Source organism: Erythrolamprus reginae, chromosome 6, assembly GCF_031021105.1.
Source record: "Erythrolamprus reginae isolate rEryReg1 chromosome 6, rEryReg1.hap1, whole genome shotgun sequence".
NCBI classification, from domain to species: domain Eukaryota; kingdom Metazoa; phylum Chordata; class Lepidosauria; order Squamata; family Dipsadidae; genus Erythrolamprus; species Erythrolamprus reginae.
In genome coordinates this window covers 72,046,447-72,066,257 of record NC_091955.1, presented here as the reverse complement: position 1 = coordinate 72,066,257, position 19,811 = coordinate 72,046,447, and the positions used below count along the sequence as shown (strand labels likewise).

At 41.7% G+C, this 19,811-nt stretch overlaps 1 protein-coding gene across 1 annotated transcript in view; it reads right to left on the bottom strand.

Moving 5' to 3' along the window:
• LARGE1 (LARGE xylosyl- and glucuronyltransferase 1) overlaps positions 1 to 19,811 on the bottom strand; it is a 447,356-nt gene that overhangs the window by 14,376 nt on the left and 413,169 nt on the right. The window contains exons 13-14 of the mRNA XM_070756235.1: positions 17,176 to 17,322; positions 7,378 to 7,573 (exon numbers count right to left, since the gene is read on the bottom strand). Coding sequence (XP_070612336.1) covers positions 7,378 to 7,573; positions 17,176 to 17,322 — 343 coding nt within the window. The remainder of the gene's footprint in view (positions 1 to 7,377; positions 7,574 to 17,175; positions 17,323 to 19,811) is intronic.

Genomic DNA, 19,811 nt, shown 5'->3' with positions numbered 1-19,811 from the left:
AACCCTTATTATAAAATCAAACATACATACAGACATACCATACATAAAATTGTAAAGGCCTAGAGGGAAAGAGTATCTCAGTTCCCCCATGCCTGGCGGCAGAGGTGGGTTTTAAGAAGCTTACGAAAGGCAAGGAGGGTGGGGGCAATTCTAATCTCTGGGGGGAATTGGTTCCAGAGGGCCGGGGCCACCACAGAGAAGGCTCTTCCCCTGGGTCCCATCAAGCGACATTGTTTGGTTGACGGGACCCGGGGAAGACCCACTCTGTGGGACCTATTTGTATTGTGCACTTTAGCAGAATTCCCTTTGCAGGTTAGACAGATTAAAAGGTTTTCTTTTTTAAAAAAAAAGTTCACTAGTGGACCCGTGAAACAGTGGTCTCTCTCCCTCCGTCATGAAAGTTAGAAGAGTTCTGCTACTTTCCCCTTCTAGCTAAAATGTCAGGAAGAAAGGAAAACACATTTCTTTAGTTTACTTTCAGTAGTCCATTACTGCAAGAGTCCCCACTCCTAGTCCATGGACTGCAATGGTGGGCTACTAGCCAGAACGCTAAATTGGGCTCGCTGCGGTGGCTCGTGAGTGCTTGCGTGACCAGCGCGATTTTGCTTCGCCACCTGTGGAGGTAGCAAAATAGCATACGGAGTGCAGGTGCGCCCGTGTTTAGGCATGCGCAGAAGCAAAAAAACCCTCACCGAAACACAGGCGCACCTGCAGATCCGTGCACAAGTTTGCTACCTCCACATGTGCAGAAGCAAAATTGCGCTGGCCCCGCAAGCACTCACGAGTCCAATTTAGCGTTCCAGCTAGTAGCCCACTGCTGATGGACTGGCATTGGTCTGCACCATGCCAGAAACTGGGCCACGCAATGTAGGCATGTCCCCTCTGGTCCGCAGAAAAACCTCTCTCCATGGAACCAGTCCCTGGTGCCCAAATGGATGGGGTTGCTGCCCTAGTGGACAGAAGATGTCGAATATGTAGGGGGGGAGGGGTTTAGTGAAAAAGCTCTTATTTTGAAACCATACATCTTTAAGTCTTTTCCATGGAAAGGAAAGTGAGTGATGTTTGTTTTCCAAGTACAAATAGCAGTAGCAGACTTTTCTAACTATGATCTGCATCAGTGGTGTGTTGCTACTGGTTCGACTCAGTTCGGCGAACTGGTAGATGTGGCGGGAAGCTCTGCCTCTCCACCCAGATATTATTTAAAAAATGCTCTGTGCATGCGCAGAAGTATTGTGCATGCACAAAGTGCCCACACATGCCCGTACCGGTAGCAAAGGTACATAGAACGCACTACTGATCTGCATAATAACTGGACAGCATTGTTTCCAAACCTGAACTCCATCTCTTAGGGCAGAAGTCTTCAAACTTGGCGACTTTAAGACTTGTGGACTTCAACTCCCAGAATTCTCCAGCCAGCATTTTTAAATTGCTTTGGGTAGCTATACTGGCTGGAGAATTCTGGGAGTTGAAGTCCACAAATTGTAAAGTTGCCAAGTTTGGGGACCCCTGTCTTAGGGTGTCTTCATTTAAACATGGATTTAGCAAGAGAGCCAGGCTGCTTAAGACTCTTGTTGAAAGAACCCAGTGACAATAATGTATGGGACTTGAGCAGCTTTGTCCTTTGTACCTGCATCTGTTAGCATTCTACCTTTTCAACTGAACAGCTGGTAGACTGCTATTTCTTGCATTTTGTACAGAATTGAAGAAACTGTTTTATGCCCTTAGCGTTCTTTGCCAACTTCAACTCAATTCTATGCTTTAGCCTTTCTCACACTGTATGTACAAAGACACTATTATGAATTGTCCTATTGCCCCCCTGAGAAACATTTGCCTCGTTTAAAGCAGCAAATGTTCCTTGAGAGGTAATCCAAAGAGCGAGCTGTGTTTTTCCACCTGTTCTGGGAAACTGTTTTGTAGGGAAGCAAAGATCTAATTGTAGGGCAGACCTGCTCATTTAAGATGTAGGTTGCAAATTTAGAGGTGCTGGTTAGCAGCACAGGGTACCCATCTTTTGGTAAACTGATTACTGGATGGGGGAATGATCCTACTGGATGTTATTTGGCACAGAGCATTTTTTTTCATAAGACATAGTTTTTTATGGTCTTTTACTCTTCTCTCTTGGAATTAATTTGGAGCACCAAATGTTTATACAGAAAATGAAGCCCATTATGCATGAGCATTGAAGAAGAAGAAAAAAACAACAATGCCACGCTCTGAAGTGGAAAGAATCCTTGCTGTGTCATTATACAATATTCTAACCAAATGGAGCCAAGATGGCACAGTGGTTAGAATGCAGAATTGCAGACTAATTCAGTTCACTGCTAGGAGTTTGATTCTCACTGGCTGAAGGTTGGCTCAGCCTTCCATCCTTCTGAGCTTGGTAAAATGAGGACCCAGATTGTTGGGGGACAATATGCTGACTCTGCAAACAGCTTAGAGATGGCTGTAAAGCACTGTGAAGTCTCAACACTATTGCTATTACCCAGAACTAGGCAGAATAGGCTGATTGGCTATGCTAGCTACCGTGTTTCCCCGAAAACAAGACACTGTCTTATATTAATTTTTGCTACAAAAGTTGTGCTATGTCTTATTTTCGGGGGGTGCCTTATATTTCTCAAATAAGACAAATTCACAGGCAGAAAAGCTGACACCCCCAAAGAAAGTGTACCGTATGGTACACTGATTACGATATGGCACCTGTCAGTATGGCACCCCCACACACAAATGACGACACTTATATGGTACAACAGTATACTCCCGCTATTGCAGCTTCCGGCCACCAGAGGAACTACAGTCTATGCACTGTAGTGGAGACTGTAATGGCAGTGAGACAGCAGCAGACTGTGTCTGCTGTACTGGATGGTACAAAGCGATGGAAGGGGCCAGCAGGGGACGCCACATTATTACGGTACCGCTATGAACAGCTTTGAATGGTACCGTATGTTTTTCCACCGTACTGTATGTAAACTTGACTACGCCTTGTTTTCGGAGGGTGCCTTATATTAGCAAATTCTGCAAAACCTCTGACATGCCTTACTTTCGGGGTACGTCTTATTTTTGGGTAGGAGAGTTGTGGGAGCTGTTGATTAGAAAAATTATTCTATTCTGCTTCATGCAAACAATATCAATCGATTAATTTTTAAAAAGCAAAATGTACGACTCTTATGAAGGTGAATATACATGTCCCAGGATAATGTTGCAGAATCCAAACTGGGCTGGCACCAGAGGATTTGTCTTCTGAGCTTTTTGGAGTCATACAAAAGCTTTTTGGTCTCTCTGTATCCAATTCCTATAATGTTCTTGTGGATTTAAATAGTAAGGGTGTTATAGATATTAGCAAGGCCCCTCAGGCGGAGAATGAGGGGATGTTCAAAGGAGAAGTTGTTGTAAATGAGGAGCATAGTGTCACCAAACCAAGTCCAGTTAGTAGAAATAAAGAGAGGACACATGTTCTTGTGGGTGACTCGATTGTCAGAGGTGTTGATTTGGGACAGAGGAAGGATGTGGTGAAGGTGATGAGGTGTCTTCCAGGAGCCACTGCCCACAGGGACAGGAGACGGATTACAAACATTGTCAAGGCTGTGAGTAAAGGTAATAAAGTTGATGTGGTGGTGCATCTTGGCACAAACGATTTGTCCCAGAGAAATGTTAATGCAGTAAAAAGAGATTTTCAATGTCTAAGTGTGGAGCTGGGTAAAATAACTGATTCAGTGACTTTCTCAGAGGTGTTACCGGTTTGTGGCCAGGAGGGTAAAACAAGTTGTATCAGAGAGTTTAATGTGTGGTTAAGGCAGTGGTGTAAAGCTGACGGTTTTGGTTATGTAAGTCATGATGTCAGTAGGTGGTCTAATAGGGAGTTGTTTAAGAGGGATGGTTTGCATCCATCATACAGAGGTACCCAGGTGCTCAGTGAGGAATTCAGAACTTTTTTGGACAGGCATTTAAACTAGGTAAAGGGGACAGAGATGTACCAGATGTGGAGGATTTCTGTCCCCGACCAATGAGGATAAATCAGTTTCTGGAAGCTTATGAAAAGGGAGCTGTAAATAAAATAGATGTAGTTGTTGATGATAAGGGGCAAACTAATAATGAAAATAATGTTCTTCGGGTAATGTACACGAATGCTCGAAGCTTGAGCAACAAGCTCTGTGAGTTAATGGCCATAATATCTAGAGATAATTTGGATCTGGTTGCCATAACTGAGACATGATTTAAGGATTCTAATGAATGGGAAATATCCATACCAGGATATACACTGTATAGGAAGGATAGAATAGAGAGAAGGGGAGGTGGAGTAGCCATTTATGTTAAAGAAAGTCTAAAAACAATACTAATTCAAAATACATGTAAAGATCTGGAGACCCTCTGGATTTGCATGCAAAATAAAGACGGTTCTGTCATTAGAATTGGGGTGATCTATAGGCCTCCAGGGCAATCTGAGGAACATGACAACAAGATGGTGGATGAGATTACCCTAATGGCAGTAAAGGGAGATATTGTGGTTATGGGTGATTTCAACATGCCTGATGTTGACTGGAATATCCCCAGTGCCCTTACATGCAAAAGTAAGAATATAGTAGAGGCCTTTACAGGAGCAGCTATGGCACAGCTAGTTAAGACACCAACTAGAGGGGAGAATATTCTAGATTTAGTTTTTACAAATGGGAATCGGGTTTCAGAGATCAAGGTGGGAGAAAATTTAGGTTGCAGCGACCATCTATGTTTGTGGTTTGATGTAAGAACTGATTGTGAGCAATCCTATACTGCAACCAAAGTATTGGATTTCAGAAAAACAAATTTTAATGCAATGGGGGAATATTTAAATAATGAATTAAAGGGGAGAGATAAAATGGCAGGAGCGAGCACCCAGTGGACTGTATTAAAAAAGGCCATCTTAAAAGCCACAAGACTTTATATAAAGCAAGTAACTAAAGGTAAAAGGAAGAAGAAACCGCTATGGTTTAGCAATGATGTAAGGGCTATAGTCAATGAAAAAAAGGCTGCCTATAGGAGGTATAAAGAGTCTGGAAGTATAGCTGATAGAGAGGTGTATAAAATGAGACAGAAGGAGGCGAAACAGATAATATATGCTGCTAAAGCCTCAAGAGGAAGAAATAGCAAAATCTGTAAAGAAGGGGGATAAAACCTTCTTCAGATATATTAGTGATAGGAAGAAGAAAAACTGCAGCATCACAAAGCTTAGTACCGGGAATAATACATGCATTGATGGGAATAAGGAGATCGCTGACCATTTCAATAGCTACTTCTGTTCAGTTTTCTCAAAAGACACCTTACAAAATAATACTAGAGAGGGATATAGCATTGCTTCCAGCTGTACGGATTCAGCTCCAGTGATCTTAGAAGCCGATGTCTTAGAAGAACTTGAAAGATTAAAGATAAATAAGGCAATGGGTCCAGATGGCATCCACCCCAGAGTTCTTAAAGAACTCAGATCTGTCATTGCTACCCCCCTGACTGATTTGTTTAACGAATCCCTGTTAACAGGAGATGTTCCTGAGGATTGGAGAATGGCCAGTGTTGTGCCTATCCACAAGAAGGGCAGTAGAGAAGAAGCTGGTAACTACAGGCCAGTTAGCTTGACATCATTTGTAGTTAAAATGATGGAGACTCTACTCAAAAAGAGGATAAATCAGCATCTAAAAAACAATAACTTATTGGACCCAAATCAGCATGGCTTTACTGAAGGCAAATCGTGTCAGACTAATCTCATTGAGTTCTTTGACTATGTCACAAAGGTGTTGGATCATGGTGGTGCCGTGGATGTTGCCTATCTGGACTTCAGCAAAGCCTTTGATACGGTTCCACATAAAGAGCTGATAGATAAATTAGTGAAGATTGGACTTAATCCCTGGATAGTTCAGTGGATTTCAAGCTGGCTGAAGCATAGACATCAGAGAGTTATTGTTAATGGCGAGTATTCTGAGCAGAGACAGGTTACAAGCGGTGTGCCACAAGGGTCTGTTCTGGGTCCTATTCTTTTTAATATGTTTGTGAGTGACATAGGGGAAGGTTTGGTAGGGAAGGTTTGCCTATTTGCCGATGACTCTAAAGTGTGCAATAGGGTTGATATTCCTGGAGGGGTCTGTAATATGGTAAATGATTTAGCTTTACTAGATAAATGGTCAAAGCAATGGAAACTGCAGTTTAATGTTTCCAAATGTAAAATAATGCACTTGGGGAAAAGGAATCCTAAATCTGAGTATTGCATTGGCAGTTCTGTGTTAGCAAAAACTTCAGAAGAGAAGGATTTAGGGGTAGTGATTTCTGACAGTCTCAAAATGGGTGAGCAGTGTGGTCGGGCGGTAGGAAAGGCAAGTAGGATGCTTGGCTGCATAGCTAGAGGTATAACAAGCAGGAAGAGGGAGATTGTGATCCTCTTATATAGAGCGCTGGTGAGACCACATTTGGAGTACTGTGTTCAGTTCTGGAGACCTCACCTACAAAAAGATATTGCCAAAATTGAACGGGTCCAAAAATGGGCTACAAGAATGGTGGAAGGTCTTAAGTATAAAACGTATCAGGAAAGACTTAATGAACTCAATCTGTATAGTCTGGAAGACAGAAGGAAAAAGGGGGACATGATCGAAACATTTAAATATGTTAAAGGGTTAAATAGGGTTCAGGAGGGAAGTGTTTTTAACAGGAAAGTGAACACAAGAACAAGGGGACACAATCTGAAGTTAGTTGGGGGAAAGATCAAAGGCAACATGAGAAAATATTATTTTACTGAAAGAGTAGTAGATCCTTGGAACAAACTTCCAGCAGATGTGGTTGGTAAATCCACAGTAACCGAATTTAAACATGCCTGGGATAAACATATATCCATTGTAAGATAAAATACAGGAAATAGTAAAAGGGCAGACTAGATGGACCATGAGGTCTTTTTCTGCCGTCAGTCTTCTATGTTTCTATACTGATGCCCATCTTCAGGGAACTTCCCTCTAGAGAGAATCTGCTAGAGGGAGGTTCTCTGAAGATGGGCTTTAGCACTAGTCCAAAAAGCTCAGAAGACAAAACCTGTGGTTTCAGTGACTGACCCTGATTGGATCCTGTAGAAGTCTTCCTTATTAGTGAATCTGAGTGTATTCCCATATCTGTGATAGAATGAGAAGCAAACTTTCTAGAGCAGGGGTCTCCAACCTTGGCAACGTTGAGACTTGTGGACTTCAACACCCAGAATTCCTCATCCAGCCAAAGATGGCTGAGGAATTCTGGGAGTTGAAGTCCACAAGTCTTAAAGTTGCCAAGGTTGGAGAGCCCTGTTCTACAGCATTCTATAAAAGCAGTATCTTTTATATATATATACATATATAAAGGGGGAAGCAAATTGTTACAACAAAAATTTCTACTGCTCACCTGTGCATCCAATTCCATAATGTGTGCAACTTTATTCCAACCAAATCCAACAAACCTTCGGTCATATTCTGGACAATCCTGCCTTACCACAACATATGGCTCAAAATCTGCTTCCCATTCAACTCGATATGGTGTAGTGGCTGTTCGCCACTTGGCAAAATTGGTTGGTGCATGCCCTTTTGTCCATACGTGATACCTGGAAAAAGACATTGATTGAAACAATCACTGATGGAAGTAGGATTTGGAAACAATCCACAGTGAGAGATCTGTGAGAGTACAGTTTGATTCACTCTTTTCACTTTCACCTCTTGGTTTGTTCACTTATTTATTTTTATTTTTTATTTATTTGTTTTGTCAAGTACATAATGTAGGGATGTAGAGAAATAATCATAATAATGTTCATGTATAAAAGATTAGAAAAACATTAGAAATAGTAGTACAGTATTCCCTCGATTTTTGCGGGTTCGAACTTCGCGAAAAGTCTATACGTTTTTTCAAAAATATTGATTAAAAAATACTTTCCCCCCCTATACCATGGTTTTTCCCGCCCGATGATGTCATATGTCATCGCCAAACTTTCGTCCGCCTTTAATAAATATTTTTTTAAATAAACTTTAATAAATAAACATGGTGAGTAATAATCTAAATGGTTGCTAAGGAATTGGGAAATTGTAATTTAGGGGTTTAAAGTGTTAAGGGAAGGCTTGTGATACTGGTTATAGCCAAAAATTGTATATTTACTTCCGCATCTCTACTTTGCGGAAATTCGACTTTTGCGGGCGGTTTTGGAACGCATCCCCCGCGAAAGTCAAGGGAACACTGTATTCATATACATGGTAATAGTAAGATATAAAGAAACATTAGGACAAGGGATGGGAAGCACATTGGTGCACTTATGCATGCCCTTTACTGACCTCTTAGGAATCTGGAGAGGTCAACAGTAGACAGTCTCAGGATAAAGATTTTGGGGTTAGGTGATGACACTACAGAGTCTGGTAGTGAATTCCAAGCTTCAACCACTCGATTATTAAAGTCATACTTTTTGCAGTCGAGTTTGGAGTGGTTTACGTTGAGTTTGAATCTGTTGTGTGCTCGTGTGTTGTTGAAGTTGAAGGTGAAGTAGTTGTTGATCGGAAGGACTGTTGTAGCATATAATTTTATGGGCGATGCTAGAGTCAACGAAATTCTAAGCTTTCAAGACCCAGGATTGAAAGTCTAGTCTTGTAGGCCAGTGTTTGCCAACCTTGGCAACTTGAAGATATCTGGACTTCAACTCCCAGAATTCCCCAGCCAGCATTCGCTGGCTGGGGAATTCTGGGAGTTGAAGTCCAGATATCTTCAAGTTGCCAAGGTTGGCAAACACTATTGTAGGGTAGTCTCTTGCGAGTGGAGGAGTGAAGGGCTCTTCTGGTAAAAAATCTTTGGACATTTTCTAGGGTGTTTATGTTATCAAGAAGTTTGATTCAAACAGAACAGATTCCTACACATACATAGCACACAAGAAAGTTATCTTACAACTTTTTCATGGGCCTCGCAGCAGGGCAAACTGACAAATTTAGCCATGTGGCTTTGGTCTTAGAAAAAGGCATCGTGGTGCTTCAGGATGCAGCTTTGAGAACCTCAAAGATGTCAGATATTCAGTGGGCATTATCACCCAGGCTTCCGTTTGAAAAATGGTATTTTCTATAATTACAGAAAGCATAAATCATGACTGATGAAGAAACAGTGACTACAGCAGTTGTGGACCGTGACATTTAATTGCCAAAATTGTAAAAAATGGTACTTTGGGAAGATGTTGACATGCAGATAAATGTTTTGTAAATGAGCTCAGCCACCATTCACAGTTATAATGGTTTTTTCTTCTTTGTAATTCAGTAGTTTGTTTTCAAGGCATGCAGAATTCTGTAGGGGTGTTTCTGTCATCATGGCAGGAATTTAGATCAATACAGGCATTAAATAAAAGTCTATCGTTCTGTTGCCATGTGTCATCTACACAATTTCACCTAGACAATCAGTTCAATTTACAAGAAAGGATCCTTTTATAATTTGTTAATTTTACCCATGTCACTGCCAGGCCTATCCAATCACAGTTACTATTTTCCATTAAGACAACGATCGATTCTTTTCTCTTGCATTTATATAGATCAAATTTATATGGCCACCCATCTCTGGGCAAGGTACAACAAAGTTATACACAGTAAACATATAATAAACCAGTCATTATTAAAAAACCTATTTTAAAACAACAACAAGAAGGCATATGAGAGAATAAATTGTGCTTGCTGTGTCATTCCAGAATGATATCGGCTACTGCCACACATCTATTGATTAAACCAGGATACCACTATAACACTTATTTATATATTAAACCATATTCCAAAGTTTACTTTAAAAGCCAATATAGTCAGACTTAATATTATCTGACTGTATTGGGTTTTAATACAATACAGATTTGGTATTGTGTCTAGACCTACCATGAAAATACTGGAAATATTCAGCTTGTAGTTTTGACTTGACTTAACTTTGGAATCTAAAGGATCCTATTCGGGGTTTATGGTTCTGCACACAAAAAAAGCATATGGTACTTGCCAGAATACCTGCGGGACCGCGTTCTGCCGCATGAATCCCAGCGACCGATTAGGTCCCACAGAGTCAGCCTTCTCCAGGTTTCATCAACTAGACGGGACCTAGGGGGAGAGCCTTCTCTGTGGGGGCCCCGGCACTCTGGAATCAACTCCCCCTAGAAATTTGTACTTCCCCCCCTTCTCCTCACCTTCCGTAAAAGTCTTAAGACTCACTTATGCCGCCAGGCTTGTGGCTATTAGATTTTTGACCCCTGGCCAATGAATGTTCTGAGAGAATGCTGAATGAATGAAATGACTGTTTTTAATGGATTTTTTTTTTTGGGTGGTGGTGGTTAGATTTAAAAATCTATGGAATCTACGGACTTTAAGTCTACGTAGACTTTAAGTCTACGGAGAGGGGCAGCATACAATCCAATAAATTATTATTATTATTATTATTATTATTATTATTATTATTATTATTATTAAATATTAATTGGCTCCAAAATACTGTATATTGTTTATTATATGTTGTGAGCTGCCCTGAGTTCTCGTACAGGGGCGGCATAAAAATCCAATAAATAAATAAATAAAATAATAAATATTGGAATACGAAGAATCATAAGGCTGGAAGGTATTCCAACCTAACCCCTTGCCTTATACCAACACGTCCCACTGTTTTGAGCGCCACAGACTGATTCTGTGGAAGATGTTTTTTCTGTGGACTGGGGTGGGTGGGTCATGCTTTCAGTGCTGCCTGGATCTGCACATGTGTGGATGGGTCTTGCTTGGGGCTACAGACTGGTGCTCTTCTGTGACCCGAGGGTTGGGGACCCCTGCCTTATACAATCCCAGACAAATGGAGGTCCAATCTTTTCTTGAAAATCTCCAGTGATGGAACACCCACAACTCCAGGAGGAAAGCTGGTCCACTGATTATTTTTATTATCAGGAAGTTTTTCCTTAGTTCAGGTTGGGCCTTTCTTTAATGAACATCAATCTATTGCTTTTCCTTCCCTCAATTGCTTTGGAAAAATAATTTGCACCTCTTCTTTGTGACTGTCCACCAAGTATTGGAAGACAGCTATCTTATCACCTCTAATCCTACTGTTCGATAGGCTAAGTCAGGGGTAGGCAAACATGGCTCTTCTATGACTTCTGGACTTCAACTCCCAGAATTCCTGACCTAGCATGATTGGCTCAGGAATTCTGGGAGTTGAAGTCCACAAGTCATAGAAGAGCCATGTTTGCCTACCCTTGGGCTAGGTATATACCTATGTAGTTCCCTTAATTGTTCCACATTTGGTTTAGCTTCTAATCCCATTATCATCTTTGTTGTTCTTCTCTGCACTCTTTCTAGGCTCCCAGCTTCATGTTTGTTTTGTGGTGGCCAGAATTGGACACAATATTCCAAGTGTGGCCTCACTAGAGCAGTAGTAACATTTCTCGCAATCTTATTGCTATGCTTCTGTTGATGCAGCCTTTTTGCCACCTGCAGCACATTGCTGGCTATGTTTAAGTGGTAAGCATGAGCCAGTAGTGTTGTCCATTAGGAAACTTAGATCACTCTCAAAATTACCACTGTTGAACCAGGTGTACTTGTGTGCATGTGTGCACATAAGTACATATGCATGTGTTCATTCCTTAATATTTTCCAGAGGTTCTCTGGAATCATTATAGCAGTATTCATTTTGTTAAGCCTCTTTTTCTTCCAGAGTTAATTATAGGGAAGATGATAAGAAATAAGGTTAAAGAGAGAATTGTCAATTTTGTTCTGTTTTTGTTTTATTTTGGCTCAATGTAATTAAGATTTCAGATTTAATTGGATTTGTATGCCGCCCCTCTCTAAGGACTTGGGGCGGCTCACAGCATGTACAGAAAAAAACAGGAAACAGTAACAACAATCCACTTAATAATACATTAAAAACAAACTATAAAATTCTAATTAAAAAAACCCCTATCAATACCATTCATTCAACAATCAAACTGAAACATTCATTGGTCAGGGGGGAGGATCTACGGAATCCCAGGCCTGGCGGCAAAAATGAGTTTTTAAACTCTTTTGGAAGTCGAGGAGAGTGGGGGCAGTATGAATCTCCGGTGGGGGGGGAGCTGATTCCAGAGGGCTGGGCCCCCCACAGAGAAGGCTCTTCCTCTAGGTCCCATCAGCCAACATTGTTTGGTCAACTGGACCCTAAGGAGACCAACTCTGCGGGACCTCACCGGTCACTGGGATTTGTGCGGCAGAAGGCCGTCTCGGAGGTAGCATCGTCCTATGCCATGTAGGGCTTTATAGGTCATAACCAACACTTTGAATTGTGTCCAGAAACAGATTGGTAGCCAATGCAGTCCGCGGAGTGATGACGAAATATAGGCATGTCTTGAGGCTCTTCAAAGGTAGCCCCATGTAGAGAGCATTGCAGTAGTTGAATCTCGAGGTGATAAGGGCATGAGTGACCGTGAGCAAAGACTCCTTGTCCAAGTAGGGCCGCAACTGGTGCACCAGGCAGACCCGGGCAAACGCCCCCCTCGTCACAGCCGAAAGATGGTACTCTAATGTTAGCTGTGGATCAAGGAGGATGCCAAAGTTGTGAACCATCTCTGAGGGGGTCAATAATCCCCCCCCAGGGGAATTGCATTCAAACTTGTTGACATCGACAGGTCATTGGTCAACACACATTAGTGCAATAGAGAAAATTCTCCTTGGACAATGGATTATATAATGTGATTTTCTTTGCCTAAAAGTTCTTGAATAATCAGAGACCAAGTAATTGCACTGTATTTAGAAGGAGATTTAGAGCAGCAGCAATTAACAGAGTCTGAAACCTTAGTGGAGCAAAGTTTATTTTTTCTCTACAGTCAAGGAAATCTCCAGACCTTTAATATAAAACCCTTGAAACAAATCTACAATGAAGCCATCCATTATTCTCCATTACAAAGCTCTCATACTCAGAATATCTAGGCCACCATAACATTTGCTGGAACAGAAATAAAAGGAAGACATTTACCACGGAAAACTAATTTATATGTCACATATGCCCAAAGGGGGAAAAAGTTAACCATTTTAGGAAACAGGAGACCAAACAAAAATAAAAAGAAAATTGGTATGCTACTGGAACTATCAGGAATCATTGCTATGCAAGTTTTCCCCTATTAGTTTGGTCTTCAATAGTTACTAATAAGTTGCTTAAAACATCCTGAAAACAAAGGTAGAAATGATTAGTTGATATACATGGGCTATAAGAAGATTGGAACAATCAGATGGACTGAAAAAAGTGTGTGAAGACTATTTGTATTTGTATTTATATTTCTTAGATTTGTATGCCGCCCCTCTCCGAAGACTCGGGGCGGCTAACAACAATATAAAAAGACAATATAAACAAATCTAATTTTAAAAATAATCAAAAAACACCAATTTAAATAACCACTCATACATACAAGCATACCATGTATAAATTCTATAAGCCTAGGGGGAAGGAAAAATTTCAATTCCCCCATGCCTGACGACAGAGGTGGGTTTTAAGGAGCTTGCGAAAGGCAAGGAGGGTGGGGGCAATTCTGATATCTGGGGGGAGCTGGTTCCAGAGGGGCGGGGCCGCCACAGAGAAGGCTCTTCTCCTGGGTCCCGCCAGATGACATTGCTTAGTCGACGGGACCCGGAGAAGGCCAACTCTGTGGGACCTAACTGGTCGCTGGGATTTGTGTGGCAGAAGGCGGTCCTGGAGATATTCTGGTCCTAGCTGTATGGAGAGGTACTAATCATTGTCTCTTTTGAGATGTCTTGTTTCTTTACGAAAAAACAAAAATAACAACCCAGTGTGAAAATAAATTCAATGCCTGTGGAAAATTTGATTGATGATAAAGCAGAAAACTGAAACGAACATTTACATGATCTTATTTTCCAGTAGATTTTCTTTTAACTAGGGATGGAACAGTTGTTTTTTTAATTAATAAATTACTTGCACAGATTACAAAATGATACTGGCAGGGGCATGGGGTTTCTTTCTTTATAAACAAACACATTAACCCTGCTTTCTTCTAGTTCAGCTTGTTTAAACTAGATTGAATGGGCACAATATATCAAGCACTAAGGCCACGCAATCAAAGCAGAAGGCTCAAATGAATCTTATCCTTGAAATGAATATTTCGGAGAGCAGTTATTCTAGATCAGGGGCATTAAACTCGCAGCTTGTGGGCCAGATACACAAACACACACACACACAGAGGGATTTGTGTGCTTTCAGTGTTTACTGCAGAAAAAACAATTGCTGCCAAACTGCCTTCCATTGAGGACCTGTATACTGCACAAGTCAAAATGAGGGCTGTGAAAATATTTACTGACCTCTCGCATCCTGGACATAAACTGTTTCAACTCCTACCTTCAAAACGTCGCTACAGAGCACTGCACACCAAGACAACTAGACACAAGAACAGTTTTTCCCCGAACGCCATCACTCTGCTAAACAAATAATTCTCTCAATACTGTCAAACTATTTACTAAGTCTGCACTACTATTACTACTAGTTTTTTCTCATCACCCCATCACCCATTTCCTCCCATTTATGACTGTAACTTTTGCTTGTAATATTGATAGCTTCCTGATTACTTATTTAACTACGACAATCATTAAGTGTTGTACCTCATGATTCTTGACAAATGTATATTTTCTTTTATGTGTCCTGAGAGCATGTGCACCAAAGACAAGTTCCTTGTGTTTCCAATCACTCTTGGCCAATAAAGAATTCTATTCTATTCTAAATTGAAACTTGTTCCTTGTTTATGAGGAAGCAAGAAACATACTTACTGAAGCCTTGTAATATTAAGTACTTTATTGTTCAGGGATAATTGTTTTGGTTGTCAAATTCTATAACTCATTTTAAACGGTACTTTTATCATTGGTTTTTACTGTATTTTTCACTTTGACCCGTTAAGAGAGGGGATGACAGCACAAACACATACACATTCATAACCATTTACGTCCCTTGGGGAGGGAAAATAGATGGAGGCTTTTTCAGAAGATCTAAACCCATTTCCCACCAGGTTCCACAGCAATCTTATCTCAGAGATTTCTTACTGAATTTACTGCTTGCAGTCCTAATGAGAAAAATATAATATCTACTTGGCAACCACCCTCCATTTCTGGCAACCACCCTCCATTTCTTAAAAGGAAGAAATGGCGCCTTAGTTGCTTTCTGCCTATTTTCACTCCTATTGGAACCTAGGCAGGCTTACAAAACTTTTGCCAGACCCATCTCCAATACAGCTCATCCGTTTGGAACCCTTATCGCATCTCAGACATTAACACCCTTGAAAATGTCCAAAGATACTTCACCAGAAGAGCCCTTCACTCCTCCACTCGAAACAGAATACCCATACGAGACTAGACTTTCAATCCTGGGCCTAGAAAATTTAGAACTAAGATGCCTTAAACAAGATTGCCCACAAGATCATATGCTCGAACATCCTGCCTGTCGGCAACTACTTCAGCTTCAACCACAACAACACAAGAGCACACAACAGATTTAAATTTAATATTAACCAATCCAAACTTGACTGTAAAAAGTTGTCGAAGCGTGGAACTCATTACCGAACTCCATAGTGTCATCCCCAAACCCCGAACACTTTACCTTTATATTATCTACGGTTGACCTATCCAGATTCCTAAGAGGTTAGTAAGGGGCGAGTACAAGTGCACTAGAGTGCCTTCCGTTCCCTGTCCTATTGCTCTCCTATATCTCCTATACCTTTCTTTTATTCCTATATCTCGTCTTCTATTCTTTCATTTATATGTTCTATTACTATATCTTCTTTTCTATTATTACAGTGATCCCCCAGTTATTGCGTCCCCGACCAGGGTAATTTGCGATTTTTGAACCCGGAAGTCAAAACACCATCTGCGCATGCGTGCCCTTTTTTTCTATGGGCACGCATGCGTAGATGGCGCCGGGCAGATCAGCTGATGGGCGGCTTCCCTGGGTCTTCCCCCTCTTGCTGGCGGGAGGGCGAAGCCCCCCCCAGCACCCGCTCGCCCGCCCTTCGCCCTTCGCCCGGGAAGTTCACCAGGAGTCAGCGGAGAACGGCGCGCCTGTTTTAAAACGATCGGAGCCGGCCGGCTCCGATCGTTTTAAAACAGGCGCGCCGTTCTCCGCTGACTCCTAAAGCGGGGAAGTTCGCCAGGAGTCAGCGGAGAACGGCGCGCCTGTTTTAAAATGATCGGAGCCGGGCGGCTCCGATCGTTTTAAAACAGGCGCGCCGTTCTCCGCTGACTCCTAAAGCAGGGAAGTTCGCCAGGAGTCAGCGGAGAACGGCGCGCCTGTTTTAAAACGATCGGAGCCGGCCTGGGGGAGGCGGCGGACAAGCCATTCGCTGGTGCTCGCTCTCGCCGCTTTCCAGCTGAGTCCTGAAGCGAATTCGCTTCAGGACTCAGCTGGAAAGCGGCGAGAGCGAGCGCCAGCGAACGGCTTGTCCGCCGCCTGCCTGCCCACTAGCGAGGAGCCGAAGATTGGGGGCGGCGCGGCTGTTTTAAAACGTCGCCGTCGGCATGGGGGGCTTGCCAGCACCCCCCGGACCCCCAACCCGGGTTTGGGGGGCTGCTAGGAAGCCCCCCATGCCGGCGGCGACGTTTTAAAACAGCCGCGCCGCCCCCAATCTTCGGCTCCTCGCTAGCGCTGCGGAAGTAAAAACACCATCTGCGCATGCGGAGATGGTGTTTTTACTTCCGCAGCGCTACTTCGCGAAAACCCGCTCGTTGCGGGGGGTCCTGGAACGGAACCCTCGCAACAATCGGGGGATCACTGTACTTAGATATATTTTCCTATGAGTATCTCCTCTATAACCTTCATCATGTATTTTACTATGTGTATATAGATATATACCCACTAAAACCCTCATTGTGTATTGGACAAAATAAATAAATAAATAAAAATAAATAAACAAAGAATGAGCAGCCTCCCCCCCTAAAAAACCTCCCCCTTTCTTATGGTTTATTGTCTAAAATTCTCTAATCTTAATCTTTTCAAATTTAACCTCCAGACAACCTCCAAAATCTCAAGGAAACAGTATAAATGGATGGCGCATTTTAAATAATAACAAGGAGAACGTGAACATGTTTCTAACCAAAGTTTAGAATGTTTAAAATGTACACTACCGTGTGCCTACTTTTATACCCAACTGCTTAAAATAGAGAGGGAGGGAACAAATAATTTTGAATGAATTAAACAAAATACACGCATTACCTGAATGTGAAGAGCGTTCCCATGTCCAACATAGATAACAGTTCTGCCTTTGACTTTGGAAAAGAGAGGCGATAGCGTAGAGTTTCAAAAGCAGGTACAATTAGAGCTTTTCTCGTATTGGCTAAGTCAAGCTGGCCAACAGATTTCCTGGAAAAGAAACAGCAAATAAAAACCAACTGAACGTTAAATTAGCTTTCTAGAAGGAAGTAGCAATATAACTGAATTATGCTATTTTCCACAGAAAATGCTATATTTGGTTACCATTTAAATTTTCATTTACATTCAAAGCCATCTTGCATGCATTAATTATTGCATTAACAGAAAGCACAATTGGCAAATACTTTTAGTTAGAGATACCAAGGAAATTTTTACTTTCCCTGATAGGAAATACCCCCACCCCATCCCCAGATTCTATTCTTCAGTAAATTACATTCACAAAGTGCTGCTCCAAGTGTGAAAAATAAGGGTGTTTTTATTTAATTTTTTCTGTTTGAATTTTTAAAAGCTCATCATTCATATGTTCATTTCCCTAATCTATATTCATATGTGTTTGTTATAAGAATTATCAGCCACTCTTTGGCAATGCTGGAGATGAAATACAGAATTGTGGTCTAACCTATCTGAAGTTCTCAAACAGTGGTGTGAAAATAGAATAAGATTCACTTTCACGGCACTTGGGAATTTATTTTTCTGAATAAACTTTAAACTTCAGATTTTTCTATTAGCTTCCAATGACTGATTTCCTCTCAAGTATCTTTCTGTGGCTGTTTTATAAATGAGGCAACTCTTCGTAAACTTTTTTGAAAATTATTTGAAGTGTTTGCATCACATTTCTTTTTCATTGTGTAATGGTTATTATATTTTGTCAGCTTCCTATATATGTGTTCTGTCTGGGTCCCCCCAGACGCCAACCCCAACCAAAAAGAGTATCCAGACACACTGGTAAAAAGCAAAGGCAGTTTATATAATTCAAAGCAAACACAGGTAACAAAAACGGTTCTTACAGACAGGAACACTATGAAGCTTCAAAGAGGTTTCATGAAGGCCAGGCAATAAAACAGGATTCTTGCTGGCAAAAACAACGCTGGAGATAATAAAACCCACGCCTCCCCCAAGTCTTCCAGACTTCTAGGCCACAAGCCAGGATCAGAGACGCCGAGAATCGAAGCAAGGTCACAGGACTCCTAGTTGATAACTCTCCACAAGACTGTAAGGGCGGGCCTGCCTTTTCAACCCTGCTGAGAAGAACCACACCCAAACCCAGCTGTTGCCAATTCAGGGATGGAAATACCTTTATAATTGGCCCCGTCTTTGAGCTGCACGTCGCTGCCTCATGTCTATTATAGCCTGTGCGTCTTCATCCAATGAATCTAGGCTACTAGCTGGGGAGAACCCCCCCCCCGGGGGTCTCAGGCTGCTCTCCCTCCTCCTCCTCTTCCTGACGTTCCTCTCCCCCGTCTGCCTGGTCCTCCCCCTCCTGTTCACTGTCCTCCTCCTCTGGGCATGGATCCGGCAGAGATCCAGCCAGTCCCTGAGGAGCCTCAGGCTGAATCACAACAATATGGATAGGAAGTTATATTATATTTGGATACTTTTTCTCTTTTTCCTTTCCCCCCTCTATCTCCTACCATCAATTCTAATTGACCCAGGGAACTGCTTCTAAATTAAAAAAAAAATTATAACCCACCTCCTCCAGCTGCCAAGATTATTGTGACACTCTTATCAACTCCACCCCCAGGTTTATGTGGTATCTTCTTCTGTTGATTCTCACAGAATGTGGTGTGACCGACAAAATAGTAAAGCAAGGAGGATGAATGATGGTCATTTATGTCTCATTAAGTGTGCTTGGGCTTAGCCAGTTAATGTGCCTTCATAGTAGTCTCATGGACAGATCATCATTTCACATTTTTCAGCTGTCATAATAGATTTACAGGATTTTATTTTGCTCACTGGAAGTAGGAGTCAAAATAAGATCCAACACAGTTGGAAGAATGATCATTACAAGGAGAAACCTATAGGAATGTTACTTCTATTCCACCTATTCAGAGACGCTTTTGCGCAGATCCCTTTCATGGGCTCTCTGGGTGAGAGGGGAGCACAATGCCCCCCCCCCCTGAATTTGCCGCATGACCAACAGGATACCTGTGGCCATTTTCCTTCCTCATTTTCCTTCCTCTTTTCCTTCCTCTTCCCACCCTCATCCTGGGCTTCCTCCTGCCCTTTGATTCCCCTTTGCCTGCCTTTTGCACCTACTTTGTTTTGGTTTTTTAATGTATCCTGCAGAAATTATTACCTGCATCCTTAGGTCAAGGATGATCGTAGTCATCAGTGAAGTGTGCTGGGTGCAGGGTGATATCAGGGAAATCTTAAGATGAGGCAACCATTGAAAGCTGTATGCTTCATTATTGTTTGACAAGTCACCCTGTTCTGAGGATACCGATTGTTTTACTTATTTTTCAGACGTTCTTTTTCGTTAAGTTACTTAACTATCTTTTAAAAAACTGCAATATTTAATGGCATCAAATTGATTTTCTTGGTTTTAGATTTGAATGGTTTCTATGATGATAATAATTCTGTTACAATGAAACAACCTTTAATGATTTTGTTATTAAATAAGCACTTACAATTTTGTTATG